At 39.3% G+C, this 22240-nt stretch overlaps 1 protein-coding gene, 1 long non-coding RNA gene and 5 other non-coding genes across 8 annotated transcripts; 5 read left to right on the top strand and 2 right to left on the bottom strand.

Moving 5' to 3' along the window:
• Nucleotides 1-515: 515 nt before the first annotated feature.
• Nucleotides 516-1164, bottom strand: LOC123072858 (metallothionein-like protein 2C). Its single transcript, XM_044496524.1, has 2 exons — nucleotides 904-1164; nucleotides 516-810 (listed from the first exon to the last, which is right to left on the bottom strand). Exons 1-2 carry the CDS (start codon nucleotides 1134-1136, stop codon nucleotides 711-713), a joined length of 333 nt encoding a protein of 110 aa, XP_044352459.1. The 5' UTR covers nucleotides 1137-1164; the 3' UTR covers nucleotides 516-710.
• Nucleotides 1165-12707: 11543 nt separating this feature from the next.
• LOC123067030 (uncharacterized) lies at nucleotides 12708-15411 on the bottom strand. Of its 2 annotated transcripts, none has more exons than XR_006431501.1 (4): nucleotides 14770-15411; nucleotides 13741-13856; nucleotides 13352-13413; nucleotides 12708-13061 (listed from the first exon to the last, which is right to left on the bottom strand). It is a non-coding gene; the product is annotated as an uncharacterized lncRNA (long non-coding RNA). The 2 variants fall into 2 exon arrangements; XR_006431500.1 differs by having other exon boundaries at nucleotides 15138-15411.
• A 746-nt stretch (nucleotides 15412-16157) lies between these two features.
• TRNAI-AAU (transfer RNA isoleucine (anticodon AAU)) lies at nucleotides 16158-16231 on the top strand. Its single transcript has one exon. It is a non-coding gene; the product is annotated as a tRNA-Ile (tRNA).
• A 1266-nt stretch (nucleotides 16232-17497) lies between these two features.
• On the top strand, nucleotides 17498-17571 carry TRNAI-AAU (transfer RNA isoleucine (anticodon AAU)). Its single transcript has one exon. It is a non-coding gene; the product is annotated as a tRNA-Ile (tRNA).
• A 1064-nt stretch (nucleotides 17572-18635) lies between these two features.
• Nucleotides 18636-18709, top strand: TRNAI-AAU (transfer RNA isoleucine (anticodon AAU)). The gene has a single exon. It is a non-coding gene; the product is annotated as a tRNA-Ile (tRNA).
• Nucleotides 18710-19976: 1267 nt separating this feature from the next.
• TRNAI-AAU (transfer RNA isoleucine (anticodon AAU)) lies at nucleotides 19977-20050 on the top strand. The gene has a single exon. It is a non-coding gene; the product is annotated as a tRNA-Ile (tRNA).
• A 1268-nt stretch (nucleotides 20051-21318) lies between these two features.
• TRNAI-AAU (transfer RNA isoleucine (anticodon AAU)) lies at nucleotides 21319-21392 on the top strand. The gene has a single exon. It is a non-coding gene; the product is annotated as a tRNA-Ile (tRNA).
• The last annotated feature ends 848 nt before the right edge of the window (nucleotides 21393-22240 follow it).

Genomic DNA, 22240 nt, shown 5'->3' with positions numbered 1-22240 from the left:
TGTTTTGCAGGTCTCGAGGGATTGTATGGCACGTGAGCACCCCCTTGTTGTTCAACTCAGTTTCTAGCTAATATGTGTTTTGGCGGTGGACAAAAAGGGAAATATCTTGCCAATATTGTTGTGCCAGATCTGGTGCAAACTGCAATATTATCGTGTGGGAACCTGTGCAAAGTGAAAAATTCTTGCAAAACCAACATGGTGTGCAGTTTAATCAATTCGAAGCTAGAAACTTGATCTTCTCGTAAGATTAAGTATGGTAAAGCGGCATCCTTTTTATTTTCCAGCATCAGCATGCATGGTAAGCTGCATCCACTGATATTTTCCGTTCAGGTACGTCTTCAACATTTACTAGATATTTATTTTCTTGAGCGAAAAGTCACAACATCCTTAAATCTTTTGCTTATGATCATTTCTAGTAATATACTCAGCGCTCTCAACTCTTAGGCAGTGTTTTTTGTGCCATGAGGAAGAAGAAAAAGAAGGTGATGATATATGCATACCACAGACGACACATGTATAGTTAATCAGGGGAGATTTTATTTAGGGGGGCCTGTTTACAATCATGGCATGGCACCTGACTGCTGATGCAGGTCAGGTGCGTACATAAAGGCCCTCGATCAGGTTGCGGTTACATGGTAAGGTAGTAGTAGATCGATATGATCGATGATGCACGCACGGCACGGTGCATGCATGCATGGTCGATGATCGATCTAACAGCTGCAGCAGGAGCAGCCGCAGCTGGTGCCGCACTTGCACTGGGTGCAGCCGCAGCCGCCGTTCTCGGCCGCCATCTCCATGCCGCCGGAGCTCCTGCACGTACCCCGTCCATACCAAGATCAACATACAGTCATATTGTTACGATCGATCAGGTGCATGATGTATGAGGAAAGAGAAGGGACATACGCCTTGTGGGTGGCGGTGGCGGAGACGAGGAGGGTGGTGCCGGCGGCCTCGGCCTCGGGGTACATGTTGCAGCCGCCGCAGCCGTTGCCGCACTTGCAGGCGGTGCCGCAGCCGCAGTTTCCTCCGCAGCAAGACATCCTGGGTTGGGTTGGAGCTTCGGAGATGGAGAGGCTTTGGATGGCTATGAGCTTCTTGTGTGCTTCTTGCTGGCTTGAGGAATAATGGAGGGGCATGGAGGCCTATTTATAGGCAGGAGCAAGGAGGAGAAGAGATGCTGCACGCACGTATGGGTGCAGGCACTTTGGCAAAGGATGGAGGCGAGCAACCGAGGGACCACCGCCTAGGGAAGAGGAATAAGGATAGGGCCGCCTCATCACCCAATTTGATTCCCTCTGTCCATATCTCTACTACACTACCTTATTTCTTTCTTTCTTTCTTTCTTTCTTTCTTACAAGGAACTGTAACCAGAATTCATCTGTGGGAGTATAGTTAGCTATTTCAATGTAATTTTAGTCGTTCATGTTGTCGGTGGATATATCGATCTTGGACGATAACCCATGATGGCTATGCTTCAAGATTTAGAGATTATTGCAGGAACAATCTCATCTCTTGGTGAAATGTTACCAGTATGTGAGTCAAATTTGAACCAAATTCCAAAACTTCAGGAAGAAAATACTGTTTTTGAAAGAAAAAAATGCGAACGAGGGGCAAAAGGGCGTGGTAGCTAGTATCTCCAGCAGACCGTCCAAAATACTATGTCATATGTACTATCTATGTATGGTTTATCATGTAAAAAGATTCCACTTCTTAGCAGTGTTTTAAATAGCGGGCTTTGCTAAATAGCGGCGGACCTTCAAATCAGCTATAACAGAGCTATAGCGGGCTATTTATACATGAGACCATTTAGCGGCACCGTGCTGAAAAGGCTATAGCGGGGCTATAGCCGGCTATTTAAAACTATGCTTCTTAGTCATTTCCATCTCCATCGAACCGTCCAAATTCTCTCTTATATTTTTGATAATATCATATAACTACCAATTCTTTTTTTTGTAGGGAATATAACTACCAATTTGACTATGATTTCTAACCCAACTAAAAAAACAGTGATTTCTAGCAGCTATAACCACAACAGTTTTTGGTTTCACGGAATTAGCAGAAGCATTTTGAGTTGGCGCCCACCATCTGTTGCTCCACCATTTACCATGCTCGGAAAACTATGATCCAATTCCAAGAGGCAGCTCGCAGCAAGAAAATCCAATAGAAACAACACCAAGAAGCCGCAAATATAGCAGCAAGCATCATATCTCTTCCATTTATCAACTTCTCACCTTGACGGTCCCACATTTATTCTCCTCACCGCACCGACGCCTCCAAAGGCCCCTCCTGATGCCCATTTCTTCTCACTGAGCCCACCATTTCCTTGTCGGCGCAGACTTTCTCTTCTCTCCCACAGCCGGAGTCAGCTCAGTATCATTGGGTTCAAGTGAACCCAATGAAATTTGCTATATCCCTTATAACATCACAGACTAAGCAAAGAACCGAACCCATTGTTTAGCAGAGCTGAACCTAATGGTTTATATTTCTACCTTGAGAATACAGTTTTTGAATCTTCCATAAAAAAAAGTGCGCGTGCCCATCCATGTCCCATTCGTTACGTGTATATATTTATTTGTTCACCAGCGTGTTCTACAAAAAAAAAAAAGCAAATCGCATAAAGGTGAGAAGGAACCGAGTAAGTGGTGCCAATATATCCTTGTCACCCTGCCTGTGGAAAGCTCCAGCTATGGCTATGCACTTCTCTTGACTTGTTTCTTACAGAAGTGGACTACATGATGACTTGTTTCTTATGTGGGGATATTTTAAATATCACTGATATTTTGCATAGGTCCTCCAGTGCTCCACGTCAGTGGTACTGATCACACTATGTTTTTTTTTCATTTTCATGCACAAATTACATAATTAACATGTTGTCGCTGAAAACAACAAATAATATTCGGTAGTGATGCAGATCAGGCTTTGATTGGCTAGGAGGTTCTTGTGCTTCTTGGTTAATGGTTTTAGGAAGAATGGTGAGGCAGCGAGGGCGAGGAAGCAGGAGGAAGAAGGAGAGATGAGATGAGAGATGCTGCACGTACACACACACCTTGGCAAAAGGATGGACGCGAGCAACCGAGGGATCGCCGTATAGGGAAGAGGAATAAGGATAGGGTCCTCCCATCATTAGATTCACTTTGTCTCTAGCTAGCTTCTTGCTTATAATAAGCTTCTAGAGCCAATATTCATTTGTTGTTGGAATTGATTTATACTCTGTAATTATTATTATTATTTGCTAATTGTAATTACAGTTCATGTTATTACAGGAGAGGAAGGAAATTAGCGATGTTGGAAATAACAGTATTAGTAAACCTTGAATATGCATTAAGTTAATTTTGAACTAATAATTTCCAAAACCTTAGCAAAAACTAAAAAACTCTATTCCATACATTGGCTGATGACCCTCGGCCTTTTTCGATTTTCATGAGGCAAAAAATGTTTTCCTCTTAGCCTGAGGTCACCGAAAGTCTTGCTATACCTCTTCGTTAGAATAAGTCTGGCATTTTTCTTCTTCAGTATTACATGATGAATTTTACAAACATTTTTCTCTATTCCATAGGTATATCTATAACTGTCACACTTCCACTATTTTTGAATAATCCGGTCCTCTTTCCTTCCGGGTTTCGAAGAACACATGCATAAACCGGAAATATTAATGTAGGAACTTGATGTCTTGGTGTATTGAATCCTATGAGAATTGAAAACATAGAACATACAGTATATAAATGTTTGTGTTGTTGCACCATGAGAAAATTACAAGAATCTCCCTAAGCATTAGGTGCAAACAAAGTTATCACTGAACCAAGGAACCCGAAGGTCTGACTCGGCGGAAATTATCTTCCAAGTTCATGCAAAGGAGGCCACATGAATATATTTTTATGTCTCGCACAAAAAAAGAATGTTTTTATGCTTTCCATCCCTACAAGATCAAACAAGTCGCATAGAAAAGATTTCTAAAAAATATAAACGCCCAAAATTTCTATATGATTCCTTTGAACTAAAACATCTTAACCGATAAATTATTCAAGGCTTCGGTACTGATAAATTGCAGCAGATCGCAGCCGATTAGCCTCGCTGTTTTTTTTCTATTTGCCATGCTTCTGGGAAAGCTCAAAACCAATCTTAATGTACATGAATGGGTATTTATGTATGCTTGTAGACATTTATGATTTTGTGTTAAAGAAATTTAGGATTTTCATGCCATGTGCAGTCAAATAGAAATAAATATGTTCATATTTTTTTAAAGGAGGATATACCCCTGGCCTCTGCATGAGATTGTGCACACAGTCAAATTATTAATTATTAAAATACTGTCAAGGAAAGCTAAGCACCTAGGCCCATCAAATCAAGGAACAAAATATAAATTACATAGACATGACGGGTCGATAGAGATGCGCCTTGAGCACTATTCGCCCGTCTGCATATATGGCTTTTTTTTAGGATCATATATGGCTTTATTATCATGTAGCTGTTGCAGGGTGATTTGCGCACACATCACATCAAAGGAAAGTCAGAAACAATGACAAAAAAGGATTCCAACAGCGACGATTACTTACTAGCATGGACAACGAGATGGGAACTAGCAAGATCTATTGATGGTTTTTTCTTTCTTTGATTCATTCTCTTATTACCTTTTTCTTCTAATAATCATTCACCCAGGCTCGCCGATCTAAGATTTATTGTGGCTAAGCTTAGTTAGGGCCAAAGTGGGTATGACTCCCCAGCGAAATTTATTGCCTTAAGATTATTACTAGCAAAAGAGCCCGTGCGTTGCAACGGGATAGAAAAAATACACGCTCTTTAACCCAATGACCATGACTCGAGACCCTGATAGCTAGACATTCTTTATTTAAAATGGCATCACATTTGTGTTCCCGGCGGTGGTCTCACTGCTCACACAACGAAAATGCATTTGAATATGGCCAGTCCTAAGGCGTCTCTCACACACACACGCGCGCGCTCGCACGCACATAATCGCTCAGAATAAGATGAAAAAGTGTTGTTTTTTTCCGCGAGGTTTTTCAGAGTTGTGTATGCGTGGTTATCAATGTTTTTTCCCGCTCAATCTAGTTTTAATATGTGTTTATTTGCAATTTGGATCGCCGCCGGTGCGAAAGAAAAATGGACCGTGCACTATAGATTAAGTTTGCACCCAAATTAATAGTTTATAAATATTTAACAGCTAAAAGTAACATCATATTTAGATTCTACACATTTTTCTAATCAAATTTCATATATAATATGTTAAAATCGGAGTTACGGTTTAAAAGGTATGAATAATTTTGTTTTAGATAAACTGCGGATTGATTAACCGAAAGGTTAGGGGGTTTTCTGTTGAAATACAAAAAAACGATTCGTATGACTTAAATATGGACGGCGGGTTGATTACCTGAAATCTCAGGGTCTTTTTTAAAAAAGTTAAAAAACGGTTCGTTATGACTTATAGATGGACCGCGGGTTGATTTCAACAAAATGTAGGGAGTTTTTTGCAAATAGGGATGACTGACGACGGAAATCCACCGCGCTTTATTAGTATTATATTATATATAATATGCCCGTGCGTTGCAACGGGAGAATACAGTAATGTGTAGCGCAACGTTACTGAGAAAATGTTAGAGTCCAAGTAAAACGTATAATTATATTCCATTTTCACTTGGTCATGTAATATCAAAAGAAAAGCCATCTGCTTAGGAAAAAAATCAGAAGTGTGTGCTTTTGTGGATATGCTTGAACAAAGTATCACATTTGATTACACTAATAGAATATCTCAAGTCGGTTCAAAGATGTAGCAAAAAGTATCATATTGAAACACGAAGTTTCTGAACATTGAACATTGAACAATAGTTGAACCTGAAGTTGCTGGACAGCAATTTGTGGCTCCAATTTAACCATCCGAGCTACTATATGAGAGATCATGAGTTTGTCTAATAGAAAATCTTTTCTGGCGTAACATTATTCCCTGATTGCTTTGGTTGTTGGAGGTTGCCTCTACCATCAACCAATCCAAAGAGACGCGAGGCTGGATTTTTTGGCAACACAATTGGTCAGGCAACTGGGATGTAGGCGTGTAGCACCATCTCTGGCTCTATAATTTCGCAAACGATAAAGATAATCTGAAAGGCAAGACTCTATCTGCGGCTTTGATGTTGGACACAAAGTTTGATGGTGCTGACTTAACAGAAGTTGTCATGTTCAAGGCCTATGCTGTTGGTGCAATTCAAAGGTAACAAAAACATAACTACAGACCTTGATTTGTTCTATACAGCACTTCTTTGTTCGTTGTCTCATTGCTTTCAAATACTGACCCTTTCATATATCCTTTGCAGTCCATGCGTTGCAACAGAAGAAAAGAAAATAATGTGCTTCACTGGGAAGCAAAATACCAATTATCATTAATCAAGCTGGCAGGTGCAGAATAAATTTAAAATAATGATTTGATTAACTACAAAATTCTTTCGGGTGCTAGTTTGAAATATGGGACATGAATCCTAGTCAGTTAACCGAGTGAACAATTTTATCTTTAGACAACGTACCGATAATAAAAATATTGCACACGCAATGCTTATTTTAAGCTACCATCAGACAATAAAAATGTGGTATACTTTGTTTGGATGTAGATCAACTAAAGACTCGTTTGCCATGACATGTAATTGTCTGTGTTTTGACACCAATAATGAGACAAGTTATTTTTTATTTACTTTCTAACACATGTGTGACGAATCCAGACCGCACCTTTATATTAATTCATAAAAAACAAAGAAACAACTGGCCATGTGTGCCACGCTATGACGCTAGCTACGTAACAACACGTCGGCTGGCTAGAAGAATCCAGCGCGCCTCGCTGGCGCTCGTATGGACTCGCTCGTAGGCTCGTAGCCTTCCTCCGTTTTCTCTACCACGAGGCTCTGCTCAGTTATCCGTATCCCCCGACCTCCTCCCACCAGCATACCAGGACCTTCCCTTGGTTGCGACGCCGCTGCCGTCTGCGCCCACCGCCGCCGGGATCCTGCCCCATCCCATCCCCTCCCCCACAAAGCTCCGCCACCCGCCGGGATCCCCCCTCCCCTCCCCGGCTCCCCCCGAACGGGAGGTTCTGGCCCGTGGTGGTGCCCCCCCCCCTCTCCTTCCTGGTGGGTGGCTGGTGGCGACGGCGGTTGCGGGGCGGGTGTTCAGTGGCTCCGTTGCTCGACAGATCTGGGGCCGGCCAGCACGCGCGGGGCTAGCTGGGCCTGTGGCGGAGGGAGGCGGTCTGGTGGTGCTGCTGCTTGCCTGCTTGTTTGCCGGTGACGCAAGCAAGGATTCTAGGGCGGCTTGGATCGTGGCCCATCATGGCTGCATGAATTTCTTCTGTATCTTAAGATTGGCTCCCACCGCCGGTGAGCTACCTCCTCCCTCATCCCCTTCTACCACCGGTGTACTACCTCTCCTCACCCTCTCTCTTACCTCTCGAACAGGAAGCAGCAGCTCCACCGCACAACAATGGCTCATGGTCCCCGCGCCCATCTACCTGTGCAGCGCGGCCGCTAACATGGGCAGCTCGATGAGGAACGCCGGCGGTGCCCGCGTGCACTCGTGGGTGGCCAGGCTCAGCCGGCCGCGGCGGTGCCCGAAGAGCGTCACCGCCGGTGCATGGTCCGCGAGGAGGGCCCTGCTGCCGTTGTGCTGCCCGAGCAGCGCGCCCATCTTGAGCGCCACGACGGCTCGCCCCATTCCTGGGCTCAGGCGGCGCGGACGCCCGCCGCGACGCATCACCCCTTCCTTGGCTCCTGCGGCGTGGACGCCGGCGGCAAGCCGCGACGCGTGCCCGGCGGTGGAGAACGCAAATGGATAAGCGGCGGTGGTTCCTGGTGGTGAATTAGTTTAATTAAGTATCGTGGGGTAGATTTCTAACTAATGGAAGGTTTTTTTTGCAAAACGAAGCGTTTCCTCATGTTAAAATAGGACTGCGGGTTGATTTCTTACAAACCGAGGGGCTCTTTTGCAAAATCGCTAGCGACGACGGACGAAGGAAACCCAATTTGCTTTATTATTAACTAGCAAAAGAGCTCGTGCGTTGCAACGGGAGAGAAAACATAACACACACTCTTAACTCAACAACCATCACTCAAGATCACAATAGGTCCATCTTCTTTATTTTTGTGAGGCATCATATTTGTGTTGCCGCTTATCCTCTTTCTCACCCTCGTCGGCGATGGCCTCGGTGTTCACACAAAACAACAAACAACGTGTGTTGAATATGGTTTATCCTAAGGCGTCTCTCTCTCCCTCTCTCCTCCCTCTCCCTCTCTCTCTCTCCGTCTCCCTCTCTCTCTCGCGCGATGAGAAATCTGTTGTTTTCCCTTGCGACATTTTTCAGAGGTATGCACGTGTAGTTATCGATGTTTTCTTTTCCGTATATGGTTATAGTGGAGTGTTTATTTGCAATCGGGATCGCCGCCGGTATGAAAAAACGGATCTTGCGCTATAAATTATAATTTTGCTTCCATAACAATATTTTAAAAATATTTAACAGGTAAAATTAACATCATATTTAGATTCCACACATTTTTCTAATAAAATTTCATATATAATATGTTAAAACCAAAGTTACGGTTTAAAAGATACAGATAATTTAGAAAATCATTTGATTTGACTCAAATATATTCCAAAATAATATTTAAAGATACTTAAAAGGTAAAAATAATCTCATATTCATATTCTACATATTTTTCTAATCAAATTTTATATATAACATGTTCAAATCGGAGTTACGGTTTAAAAGATATGGATGATTTTAAAAAACATTTGTTTGACTTAAATATGATCCCGGATGAATTATCTAAAACATCAGGGAGGTTTTCAAAAAATGTAAAATAACGCTTCGGGTGTGACTTAAATCCGGACGGCGGTTTGATTTCAAAAAAAGACAGGGACTTTTCTGTAAAATACGAAAATAATGATTCGTTTTAACTTAAAACAGGACTGCAGGTTGAATTCTCTGAAATAGAGGGACTTTTCTGAAAAATGGCATAACGGACGAAAGAAACCCAATTTGTTTTATTATTAGGTAAAGATATACAAATTATATTAGTTAAAACATTTCGATCATTCAACCAATAAATTGGATATATCATCTCTTTGTCTGAATGTCCATGCATCGTTACGGAGAAAACGTATGAAAAATACTGTTTTTTAGAACCGTATTAAAATTACTTGTGGTGTGAGACATATACTACATTTAAATTTTAGAAAATTGGGCACTTTCTCAAATTAAACAGAGAACAAAAAGTGTGGTTCAAAACGGGCTAAGAGAGTGCCTGATTTGTTTGTTTCACGACAATTCTCTGAGGCTGTCAATTGCAACAAGAGTAGTGGTGCATTGAAGTGTGATTGTTTATATATAACTTTTTATTAATGTTTGAAAAAAATAAGTTTTTACTATGTTGTTTTAGAAAATGTTGGTTGTTTGGCTTGCAAGATTAAATTTCTTTTCTTTCTTTTTGAACTGGGCCCAAACACAAGCATTTTACGCAGACGGTAGGCTCTTTTTCTAGAAAAACACGCGCACTTATTAAAAAAAAGCACGCACACTTTTGAGCGATGCACACGCATTCTTCCATTTGTTGGCCTAAAAAAATTATATTTGTGGGATAACCACATACGGAGAACGACAGAGGCAGTAGCCAGCGTGAACCAGCTCCTCCTCGTGCTCTCCGCCTGTCTCTCTCCAAGCTTTCCTCTTCCTCCGTTCCCCTCCCCTCTCCCTCTGGCCTCCCTTGTAGGTAGTCAGTAGTTAGCAAGAGGCGCTCGCCGGCTGGAGGCGCGTCTGCAGCCTAGATTCTCTCCCCGCTGCTCCATGCTTGTCCCGGTTCTTGGTGTCCTCTTTGGAGTTGCTGCATGGTTTGCTGGTGGATTTGTTTCTCTTCTTTTTTCTTAATAAATCCCTCTGTTTTTTCTGTGCTTGATCTATACTCACCTGTTTGCGTCTTCATCTTCTTCTTCTTATCTCCGTTGAATAGCAGAGTCTCCCCCGCCGCTCATGTTCCCTTTCCCTTGCAGGAGCTCACCGAGCAACCATGGCGCCACCCCGAACTCTGGATCCGGCGCCCCCAAACCTCGACGGCCTCCCCGCGCGCCTCCCTGACCCTCCTCCATCTGGATCCGTCCGGTGGCAGCCGGATTGTCGCCGTTCTCTGGAGTCAAACCCATGCCGCCGCGTCCCTCAGTCGTCTCGCGCAAGAGGACGACGAGTAGACCCCTGTCACGGGATCTCGCGGGCTCCTCAGCCTCGGCTGGATCCAACACGCGCTGATTATGCCGCTGCCCCGCCTCCCGCGCGTCCTCCTCCTCCCAGTCGTGGCCCATGGCGGCGAGGAGCGTGTTGAGCAGCCCGATCGTTGTCGGCGGCGTGCGCTGCAGCCGGCCGGCGCGGGCCTGGAGCGCTGCGGCCTGGGCCTCGCTGTCGGCGAACCGCGTGCGGCGAAGAGGAGGCAGGCCGTGGTGTGGGGAGGAGGGCGCGGCGGAGAGGAGGTAGGCCGGCGCGCGGGGATGGCATCGCGGATGATGCGGACCGGCGGCGGGGAGGCGGAGGATCCAGATCGGGGTGGGAGGCGTGGTCGCTCGACTCTGGTTTTTTATTTGGCAAACCGCACACGCGTCCACGGATGGATTAGAAATACGAAACATTTTTTTTCACATATTTACTGGACTGCGGGTTTATTTTCATAAAAGTCAAGGGGTTTTCTGTAAAAATGCCGATGACGGACGACCAGAAGCATTAGCTGGTTTATTAGTAGGTAAGTAAAGAGTAAAGATTAGGTAAAGACTAGGAAAAGAGCCCGTGCGTTGCAACGGGAGAAAAAATAACACATGCTCTTAACCCAATAATCATGATTCAAGACTCTAATAGGTCCATGTCCTTTATTTTCACATGGCATCACATTTGTGTTGGCGATGTGCTGACACAACAAAAACGTGTTTGAATGTGAAGAGTCCTAAGGTGTCTCTTTCTCGTGCGCACGCACACTCGCTCAGAATAAGATGAGAAATATATTGTTTTACCCGCGAGATTTTTCATAGGTGTGCATGCGTGGTTATCAATGTTTTCTTTTCTTTTAATCTGGTTTTCATGGGTGTTTACTTGCAAGTCGGATCATCGCTGGTACGAAAGAAAAACGGATCGTGCACTATATATTATATTTACATTAAAAATAGTATTTTAGAAATATTTAACAGCTAAACTAATATCATATTTAGATTCTATGCATTTTTCTAGCAAAAAGGCTTGTGCGTTGCAAAGGGAGAAAATAAATGACATCCCAATCCAATATGCATAGCGATGGGAATGTGTGTTCAGGAATAACATGAAGGAGAATTGTGATTTCAGCTAGCCAATCTTTGCAAAACGGCTTAGAAATGAATGTGTTCTTCGATTTGCCGATTAAGTTAAGATATAAGCATTTCTGATCAGATGGTTTTTGTAAAAATCAAGCATAAGAATAAAAATACATATAGAACATTAAAAAATAAAATCAAAACTGAAACATAATTTCTTCTGCCAAAGAAAGATGACATTCCTCACCTTCATTTCATTATCAGAAGAGTCAAATTTAGGATTTAATATAGCTTTCAATAGTAATAATGTGTGGTATAAACTTATAATCAAGCATGGGCTAGGTTTAGTACCTATAGTTAGGTCTATAGTGTACTTATATTTCAACAATCAAATGAAACCAAATATAAGAGCACAAAATATGGATTGACAACCATTAGCCTTCTATGAGAATATGGCACGCGTTTCACGTGCTCTAAAAAAACATTATAGAACCCTGAAGATTATAATTTTATTATACATTGAGGTTGAAGATATATAATTTTATTATACAATGAGAGTTACCCCGCAAAATAATTATACAGTGAGAGTTGAAGATTTATAATATATTATATACAATGAGGATTGAAGATTTTTTGAATGTCTGTAAGACAGAAATCGTTTAGCTTGGAAGGCAGTTCCTTCTCCAAGTAATGTACGCATTATGAGTAGAAATGAGTTTAAATGTGTAAGTAACTAATAGCAGTTTTGTGGCCATGACAATACAAAGGAAAAATAGGAAACCTTAATCCATGAACCCATCCGTGTGAAAATAACAAAGCTCGTAATAATTTTGTTCAAATCACGTTATTCGCTACATAACTGAGACATTCGTCGGAGCATGTGGCAGGCAATGTAGTAAGTGGCAGCATTGCACATCAAAAAACATGTTATAAAGTAGAGAAGCACAACTTCCAGCAAGATATGAATGTTTTTGTATGTTAAGTATAACTGTAGCACCAATCATGATGTATGAAAGTGACACTCTCAATAATTTAAGTCTTGGAAAAGCTAGTCTCAATGGGTTTGAATTTGCTTTACAGTATGATTCAGTCTTTGTTTGAATGGAGGCATGCACATCCACTTTTCTCACATACCAATAAAAAGGAAACAATGGACTTATATTCACTGAGAGTTATGACGCTAACAAAACCAGGATAACCCTACAAGGATGGAAAGAGAGAAACTTAGACTACAGAATCCTAGAGAATTGTCAATTGGAATATTTACATTACTTGCCAAACCATCAACAAATTGTACAGATCCTTACATTCATGTGTACAGATAAAGCAAGATCTACTGAAATTAACTATGAAAAGAAGCCTACTTAAAGAAATTCATCAAAACCTTTTGGGGGCAATTCATCAAACAACTGAATCCCATATGCTTAAGGAAATTCGGCAAACACATAATTGACATGGATGTTTCCTGATGATCAAGCCTTCATAATTACTCGCATAGCTTTAACCACATGAGACATGAGGTACTAAGGAAGCGAGCCAAATCTACAGCCTGAAGCACTCACCTACTATGCATTAATCTGCTACCAAGGATTGGAGAAGGCAGCGATGGCTACAGCGGTGCCGTTACAGCCTACATACCTATGTGAATTTGGAATTGCAAGGACTAATAAGTTGAACAGCTCGAGGAAATTGGTCGCGCTAGCCTCCCTCTTGCCGGTCGCCTCCACCTCGGTCACATCGGCGCCGGTGGCCTCAGACAGAGCAGAGATAGAATCAAGCACTAACAGATAAAGAAATAAGAAATGTTCCAAGCAAAAATTCATTTCAAAGGAGAGGGTAATGAATATTTTTATGAAGTTGGTTGCCGGTTATAATGTATTTGGCCCAAAATCTACCACTCCCCGATCCATACACACATACTCGTGGTCTCCATATCATCTCTCTTTCTCTCCAATAATCATCCAAACAGAGGAGCACAGTTCAGTAAAAAAACAGAGGGACACAGCTAGCAAAGAAGGCTAAACAGAAACATATTTCTCACCTTGGAGGTGTTGCTTCTGCACTGAATTGTCTGAACAACTCTTTCTCTACCTCTTCTGAAACCTGAAATATGCATATGTTAGAAGGCTTCTAATTTTTATGTGATGATATTAAGAGAAGGGAAAAGGAGTATCAAGAACAGATTCATATGTTTGGCCATTAGCCATTACAAACTTCAATATATCAATCTCTGTATGTCGCAAACAATCACAAATGAATAATAGCATCTTCATTTAACTTGTTCCATGGAACAATTTCTCTGAATATTTTTGTTTCAAAGTTGTCAGCAGTTCTAGCGTTGACAAGGACACGTACTAAAAGTTCTCACAAATAACCAAAAGTGAAAAGGCATATCAAGACTGGAAGATGTTTGTTTAACCAAGTAATTACCGCTCTCTGGACCATATTGCTAAAACTTGACAGTAACATGGTTATGAACTCGTCCCCAATGATCTCTCTTGAAATCAATCGCTCCCTGAACTATGGTCGTCGTCCTGCTCACCAGCCTGCCACTCAAGAAAATATGAGACCTTCAAATCAGCTCAGGATCACATATAAAGAAGATAAGTTGACCAGCTATTGTCTTGAAATATATCACTATGTCAAAAATTAGAAAATTAGATTGGCACAGACTTTAGAGATAATTGTGTCAGAAAATTTTAAGCTCTCTGAAGCAAAACTAAAAAGTGAAAGAATTAGTAAATGTGGTAGAAGAAAAACCAGTCCTCCTTTGGTTTATTATAGGTAGAAAGAATATCTTCATAGGCAAGTAAAACTTTTGAAATGTAGATTATTGAGGTTCTATTAAGAGAATAAAACGTTGAATTGCTAGAAAAAATATGCACGCGCATGGGTGCCTCCACAGCTCAACAAGTGTATGCGCTGCCACCACTCGTTTGTTGCAGCTTTCCGGCGTTGTTCAGTTTGTCGCTCGGCCATCTTGTTCTTTCTCCATCAAATGACACGACGGTCAAAGTTCTAGAGGGAACGGTCATGTGCTGGTGAGTGGTGACTTATGGTGTTTGCAGCAGATCATATCTGAACGGAAAATGCTGGATAATTTGCATAAGCTAGGTGAATAATTAGTATTGGCATGTGAAATTGACACTTTGTACTGCTTTCCACTAAAAGCAACACGAAGATGTCAGAGCACATAAATGCAATTTGCTTGTTTAGGGACCTTTGCTTTTGATGACAATCAGGATGATCTCATAAGACAAAGTGTATTTCTTCACGATCTGGAGTAAGACAACTGCAGTCAGTATTATTTTTGAACACTTATAAATCAAAATCATCTAGATAAAGCTCATGTTATGAATTTGATGTGTCGCTGAGCACATCCTTATACAAAAAGAAGTATAAAACACACATCTCTTTGAGGTGACTTAAGAAACAAAAGTTTTGACACCTTTTTTTTACCTAGCAGGAACTTGCTTGGCTTCACTCACAGCGCTCGCGCTTTTAGTGCCAATATTGTGTACCAGTTACAATAAACTTCCAAATTAATTTGCCTTTCAGCACATACATGTTGAAGTATCCTCTCTTCAGTTCATGCTAAGCTCCAATTTAAAATCTGGCAAGTAAACTGATACAAAGTGAAATACATAAGACATATGTTGTAGCATAAGATTGCAGTGAAGAAATTGTAAGGCATGTGTTGTAGCACGACAATTGCAGAATTTCTATTGTTCCAAGACAAAAAGGACTAAATATTTTTGCATGAAAGTGTTCTTGCTAGGTTGAGACTTGAGACTGTACGTCCAACCAATAATTCTGAAATAGCATACCTACTGTCAAGTAATCCAGCATCCTCAACAGCGACCACCATAGTAGTCCTCCATTCCTATTTCAGAATTGATCAGAACAAGATCATCATGCAGCCATCCCCTTTCGCCGTTGGGCCGTTGCCGCTGTTGTAGCCGATCTATACTGTCGCCATGCGCCGAGCTCTCGTGCTTTAGAATGGCGCCCTCCTCACTCCCCAGGCCACCGGAGGGCAGCTGCTCACCCCCACCACCACAGCTGGAGCCTGCGGGAGAAGGGGTGAGAAGGAACAGGGAGGAAGAGCGGTACGGGGAGAGAAGAGGGCGGCTATAGCCCTGGCTGTAGTAGGAGGGATGGGAGGGAACAGGGAGGAAGAGGGCGGCCAGAGCGCCGGCGTGCTCCAACTCCACCAGCAACAGCGTGCATCCGGGGGGGGGGGCTCGAGGAAGTCCCGTTCCGGCCATGGGGATGTGGATCCAGGCGGAGGAGATCCTCCAACGGTGGAGCTTCGCAGGGGCGGCGGCGCTGGGAGGTGCAGCCGAATGGGAAGGTGAGGGGCGGCCGGATCCGCGGGTGCTGGCGACGAACGGCGGCTCAGCGGCGCACGGTGAGGCGGGGCGGGGCAGGAGGTGGCAACGCGCGGAGGAGATGGGATTGGGAGGCAGGGTTGTGCGGGTGGCCGGGCTAGTTTTTTTTTCCGCCGTACCGGTTCGGGCTGAGTTATGATGAGGACTATGGATTTGTTTATCAAAAATCACAGGGGCTTTTCTGTAAAAACGCTAATGACGTACGACCAGAAACAGTAGCTGCTTTATTATTAGGGAAAGATAAGTCTAACATTTAACACTATTTAGGCCAAAACTGACATAATACACTATGTTAACCCCTTCATGCCTGGCCAAGGCTCATCTACCACCCTCTCAAATCTTGGTGGAGGGCCTGCACTGCACATGTATTGATCGATCGCGTTTCACTTTTTTTTTTGAAGAATCACGTTTCACGAGTTGCTATACTTCTGCGGCTAATAAAGTAATTACCCAAGAGGCCTATTAGCTCAGCTGGTTAGAGCGTCGTGCTAATAACGCGAAAGTAACAGGTTCGAGACCTGTATGGGCCACTATTTTTTTTCTACTTTGTGAAAAACCTCGTTAACAAGGCCCAGACCGCAGGCCGAGGGGTTCGCTCGTTCTGCTCGGGTTATCTTTTTCTTTTTTACCATTTTATTTTGTTTTTTCACCAGTATTCTTTGAATTTTATTTTCTCTTTCACTATAATTTTTTTGCTTTGTGTTTCCACTGGTTTTCTTTGTTTTTTTTCATTGTTTTTCCTACTTTTTTGTTCTCTTTCTTTCTTTCTTGGTTTTCTTCGTATTCTCCGGTTTTCTTTGCTTTTTAATTCTTTGTCTGTATTTATTGGTTTGTGTTTTCAACACATGTCTACATTTTCTGAATACATAATCTATATTCATAGCACACATGTGAACATTTTTCTGCTACACTTTGGACATTTTTCAAAGACCTGGTATACATTTTCTAAAACGCATGTTTTGAATACTTTTTTGAAAACATGTTAGCATTTTCTTTTCTTTCTTTCTTGGTTTTCTTCGTATTCTCCGGTTTTCTTTGCTTTTTAATTCTTTGTATGTATTTATTGGTTTGTGTTTTCAACACATGTCTACATTTTCTGAATACATAATCTATATTCATAGCACACATGTGAAACATTTTTCTGCTACACTTTGGACATTTTTCAAAGACCTGGTATACATTTTCTAAAACGCATGTTTTGAATACTTTTTTGAAAACATGTTAGCATTTTTTCAAATACACGTCGTACTTTTTTCATGAAATTGAACATTATTTTAAACTACAGGGACATTTGTTTTACACTGCATAAACATTTTTCAAATTTTCACTGGTTTTTTGACACTTCTGAATATGTCTTTACAATGTCATGTACATTTTGGTAATGGAAATAAACATTTTATTGACCTACGGGAACATATTTTGCCATTGTATCATCATTTTTAAAAATGTCATGAACATATTTTTGAACCTTTGATTTTTTTGCCACGTATATTTTTAATGGTATGAAACATTTTTTAGTATTGTAGAAACAATTTTTAGATTGCATATACTTTTTTCAAAAATTGTCTCGAACACATTTCGAAACTCGTGAACATTATTTACATGTATATATTGTAGTACCTAAGATTGTATATTTTTTGAATGTACGAAACATTTGTTTGATTTACATGGATAGCTTTTCTTACATTGTATAAACATTTCTTAAAGGTTAGGTACATTTTTTTAGACACGTGACATTTTGCAGATGTCATAATATTTTTTGTAAATATCACAACATTATCTTTTTTTACCCAAGAGGCCTATTAGCTCAGCTGGTTAGAGCGTCGTGCTAATAACGCGAAAGTAACAGGTTCGAGACCTGTATGGGCCACTATTTTTTTCTACTTTGTGAAAAACCTCGTTAACAAGGCCCAGACCGCAGGCCGAGGGGTTCGCTCGTTCTGCTCGGGTTATCTTTTTCTTTTTACCATTTTATTTTGTTTTTTCACCAGTATTCTTTGAATTTTATTTTCTCTTTCACTATAATTTTTTTGCTTTGTGTTTCCACTGGTTTTCTTTGTTTTTTTTCATTGTTTTTCCTACTTTTTTGTTCTCTTTTCTTTCTTTCTTGGTTTTCTTCGTATTCTCCGGTTTTCTTTGCTTTTTAATTCTTTGTCTGTATTTATTGGTTTGTGTTTTCAACACATTTCTACATTTTCTGAATACATAATCTATATTCATAGCACACATGTGAAACATTTTTCTGCTACACTTTGGACATTTTTCAAAGACCTGGTATACATTTTCTAAAACGCATGTTTTGAATACTTTTTTGAAAACATGTTAGCATTTTCTTTTCTTTCTTTCTTGGTTTTCTTTGTATTCTCCGGTTTTCTTTGCTTTTTAATTCTTTGTATGTATTTATTGGTTTGTGTTTTCAACACATGTCTACATTTTCTGAATACATAATCTATATTCATAGCACACATGTGAAACATTTTTCTGCTACACTTTGGACATTTTTCAAAGACCTGGTATACATTTTCTAAAACGCATGTTTTGAATACTTTTTTGAAAACATGTTAGCATTTTTTCAAATACACGTCGTACTTTTTTCATGAAATTGAACATTATTTTAAACTACAGGGACATTTGTTTTACACTGCATAAACATTTTTCAAATTTTCACTGGTTTTTTGACACTTCTGAATATGTCTTTACAATGTCATGTACATTTTGGTAATGGAAATAAACATTTTATTGACCTACGGGAACATATTTTGCCATTGTATCATCATTTTAAAAAATGTCATGAACATATTTTTGAACCGTTGATTTTTTTGCCACGTATATTTTTAATGGTATGAAACATTTTTTAGTATTGTAGAAACAATTTTTAGATTGCATATACTTTTTCAAAAATTATACTTTTTGAACGAGGTTTTTTACCCAAGAGGCCTATTAGCTCAGCTGGTTAGAGCGTCGTGCTAATAACGCGAAAGTAACAGGTTCGAGACCTGTATGGGCCACTATTTTTTTTCTACTTTGTGAAAAACCTCGTTAACAAGGCCCAGACCGCAGGCCGGGGGGTTCGCTCGTTCTGCTCGGGTTATCTTTTTCTTTTTTACCATTTTATTTTGTTTTTTCACCAGTATTCTTTGAATTTTATTTTCTCTTTCACTATAATTTTTTTGCTTTGTGTTTCCACTGGTTTTCTTTGTTTTTTTCATTGTTTTCCTACTTTTTTGTTCTCTTTTCTTTCTTTCTTGGTTTTCTTCGTATTCTCCGGTTTTCTTTGCTTTTTAATTCTTTGTCTGTATTTATTGGTTTGTGTTTTCAACACATGTCTACATTTTCTGAATACATAATCTATATTCATAGCACACATGTGAAACATTTTTCTGCTACACTTTGGACATTTTTCAAAGACCTGGTATACATTTTCTAAAAGGCATGTTTTGAATACTTTTTTGAAAACATGTTAGCATTTTCTTTTCTTTCTTTCTTGGTTTTCTTCGTATTCTCCGGTTTTCTTTGCTTTTTAATTCTTTGTATGTATTTATTGGTTTGTGTTTTCAACACATGTCTACATTTTCTGAATACATAATCTATATTCATAGCACACATGTGAAACATTTTTCTGCTACACTTTGGACATTTTTCAAAGACCTGGTATACATTTTCTAAAATGCATGTTTTGAATACTTTTTTGAAAACATGTTAGCATTTTTTCAAATACACGTCGTACTTTTTTCATGAAATTGAACATTATTTTAAACTACAGGGACATTTGTTTTACACTGCATAAACATTTTTCAAATTTTCACTGGTTTTTTGACACTTCTGAATATGTCTTTACAATGTCATGTACATTTTGGTAATGGAAATAAACATTTTATTGACGTACGGGAACATATTTTGCCATTGTATCATCATTTTTAAAAATGTCATGAACATATTTTTGAACCGTTGATTTTTTTGCCACGTATATTTTTAATGGTATGAAACATTTTTTAGTATTGTAGAAACAATTTTTAGATTGCATATACTTTTTCAAAAATTGTCTCGAACACATTTTGAAACTCGTGAACATTATTTACATGTATATATTGTAGTACCTAAGATTGTATATTTTTTGAATGTACGAAACATTTGTTTGATTTACATGGATAGCTTTTCTTACATTGTATAAACATTTCTTAAAGGTTAGGTACATTTTTTTAGACACGTGACATTTTGCAGATGTCATAATATTTTTTTGTAAATGTCACAACATTATCTTTTTTTTACCCAAGAGGCCTATTAGCTCAGCTGGTTAGAGCGTCGTGCTAATAACGCGAAAGTAACAGGTTCGAGACCTGTATGGGCCACTATTTTTTTTCTACTTTGTGAAAAACCTCGTTAACAAGGCCCAGACCGCAGGCCGAGGGGTTCGCTCGTTCTGCTCGGGTTATCTTTTTCTTTTTTACCATTTTATTTTGTTTTTTCACCAGTATTCTTTGAATTTTATTTTCTCTTTCACTATAATTTTTTTGCTTTGTGTTTCCACTGGTTTTCTTTGTTTTTTTTCATTGTTTTTCCTACTTTTTGTTCTCTTTTCTTTCTTTCTTGGTTTTCTTCGTATTCTCCGGTTTTCTTTGCTTTTTAATTCTTTGTCTGTATTTATTGGTTTGTGTTTTCAACACATGTCTACATTTTCTGAATACATAATCTATATTCATAGCACACATGTGAAACATTTTTCTGCTACACTTTGGACATTTTTCAAAGACCTGGTATACATTTTCTAAAACGCATGTTTTGAATACTTTTTTGAAGACATGTTAGCATTTTCTTTTCTTTCTTTCTTGGTTTTCTTCGTATTCTCCGGTTTTCTTTGCTTTTTAATTCTTTGTATGTATTTATTGGTTTGTGTTTTCAACACATGTCTACATTTTCTGAATACATAATCTATATTCATAGCACACATGTGAAACATTTTTCTGCTACACTTTGGACATTTTTCAAAGACCTGGTATACATTTTCTAAAACGCATGTTTTGAATACTTTTTTGAAAACATGTTAGCATTTTTTCAAATACACGTCGTACTTTTTTCATGAAATTGAACATTATTTTAAACTACAGGGACATTTGTTTTACACTGCATAAACATTTTTCAAATTTTCACTGGTTTTTTGACACTTCTGAATATGTCTTTACAATGTCATGTACATTTTGGTAATGGAAATAAACATTTTATTGACGTACGGGAACATATTTTGCCATTGTATCATCATTTTTAAAAATGTCATGAACATATTTTTGAACCGTTGATTTTTTTGCCACGTATATTTTTAATGGTATGAAACATTTTTTAGTATTGTAGAAACAATTTTTAGATTGCATATACTTTTTCAAAAATTGTCTCGAACACATTTCGAAACTCGTGAACATTATTTACATGTATATATTGTAGTACCTAAGATTGTATATTTTTTGAATGTACGAAACATTTGTTTGATTTACATGGATAGCTTTTCTTACATTGTATAAACATTTCTTAAAGGTTAGGTACATTTTTTTAGACACGTGACATTTTGCAGATGTCATAATATTTTTTTGTAAATGTCACAACATTATCTTTTTTTTACCCAAGAGGCCTATTAGCTCAGCTGGTTAGAGCGTCGTGCTAATAACGCGAAAGTAACAGGTTCGAGACCTGTATGGGCCACTATTTTTTTCTACTTTGTGAAAAACCTCGTTAACAAGGCCCAGACCGCAGGCCGAGGGGTTCGCTCGTTCTGCTCGGGTTATCTTTTTCTTTTTTACCATTTTATTTTGTTTTTTCACCAGTATTCTTTGAATTTTATTTTCTCTTTCACTATAATTTTTTGCTTTGTGTTTCCACTGGTTTTCTTTGTTTTTTTTCATTGTTTTTCCTACTTTTTGTTCTCTTTTCTTTCTTTCTTGGTTTTCTTCGTATTCTCCGGTTTTCTTTGCTTTTTAATTCTTTGTCTGTATTTATTGGTTTGTGTTTTCAACACATGTCTACATTTTCTGAATACATAATCTATATTCATAGCACACATGTGAAACATTTTTCTGCTACACTTTGGACATTTTTCAAAGACCTGGTATACATTTTCTAAAACGCATGTTTTGAATACTTTTTTGAAGACATGTTAGCATTTTCTTTTCTTTCTTTCTTGGTTTTCTTCGTATTCTCCGGTTTTCTTTGCTTTTTAATTCTTTGTATGTATTTATTGGTTTGTGTTTTCAACACATGTCTACATTTTCTGAATACATAATCTATATTCATAGCACACATGTGAAACATTTTTCTGCTACACTTTGGACATTTTTCAAAGACCTGGTATACATTTTCTAAAACGCATGTTTTGAATACTTTTTTGAAAACATGTTAGCATTTTTTCAAATACACGTCGTACTTTTTTCATGAAATTGAACATTATTTTAAACTACAGGGACATTTGTTTTACACTGCATAAACATTTTTCAAATTTTCACTGGTTTTTTGACACTTCTGAATATGTCTTTACAATGTCATGTACATTTTGG

The sequence above is a fragment of the Triticum aestivum genome, chromosome 3B (assembly GCF_018294505.1).
Source record: "Triticum aestivum cultivar Chinese Spring chromosome 3B, IWGSC CS RefSeq v2.1, whole genome shotgun sequence".
Taxonomy (NCBI): domain Eukaryota; kingdom Viridiplantae; phylum Streptophyta; class Magnoliopsida; order Poales; family Poaceae; genus Triticum; species Triticum aestivum.
The sequence above is the reverse complement of the archived record's forward strand: the minus strand, read 5'-3'. Positions and strand labels throughout refer to the sequence as shown.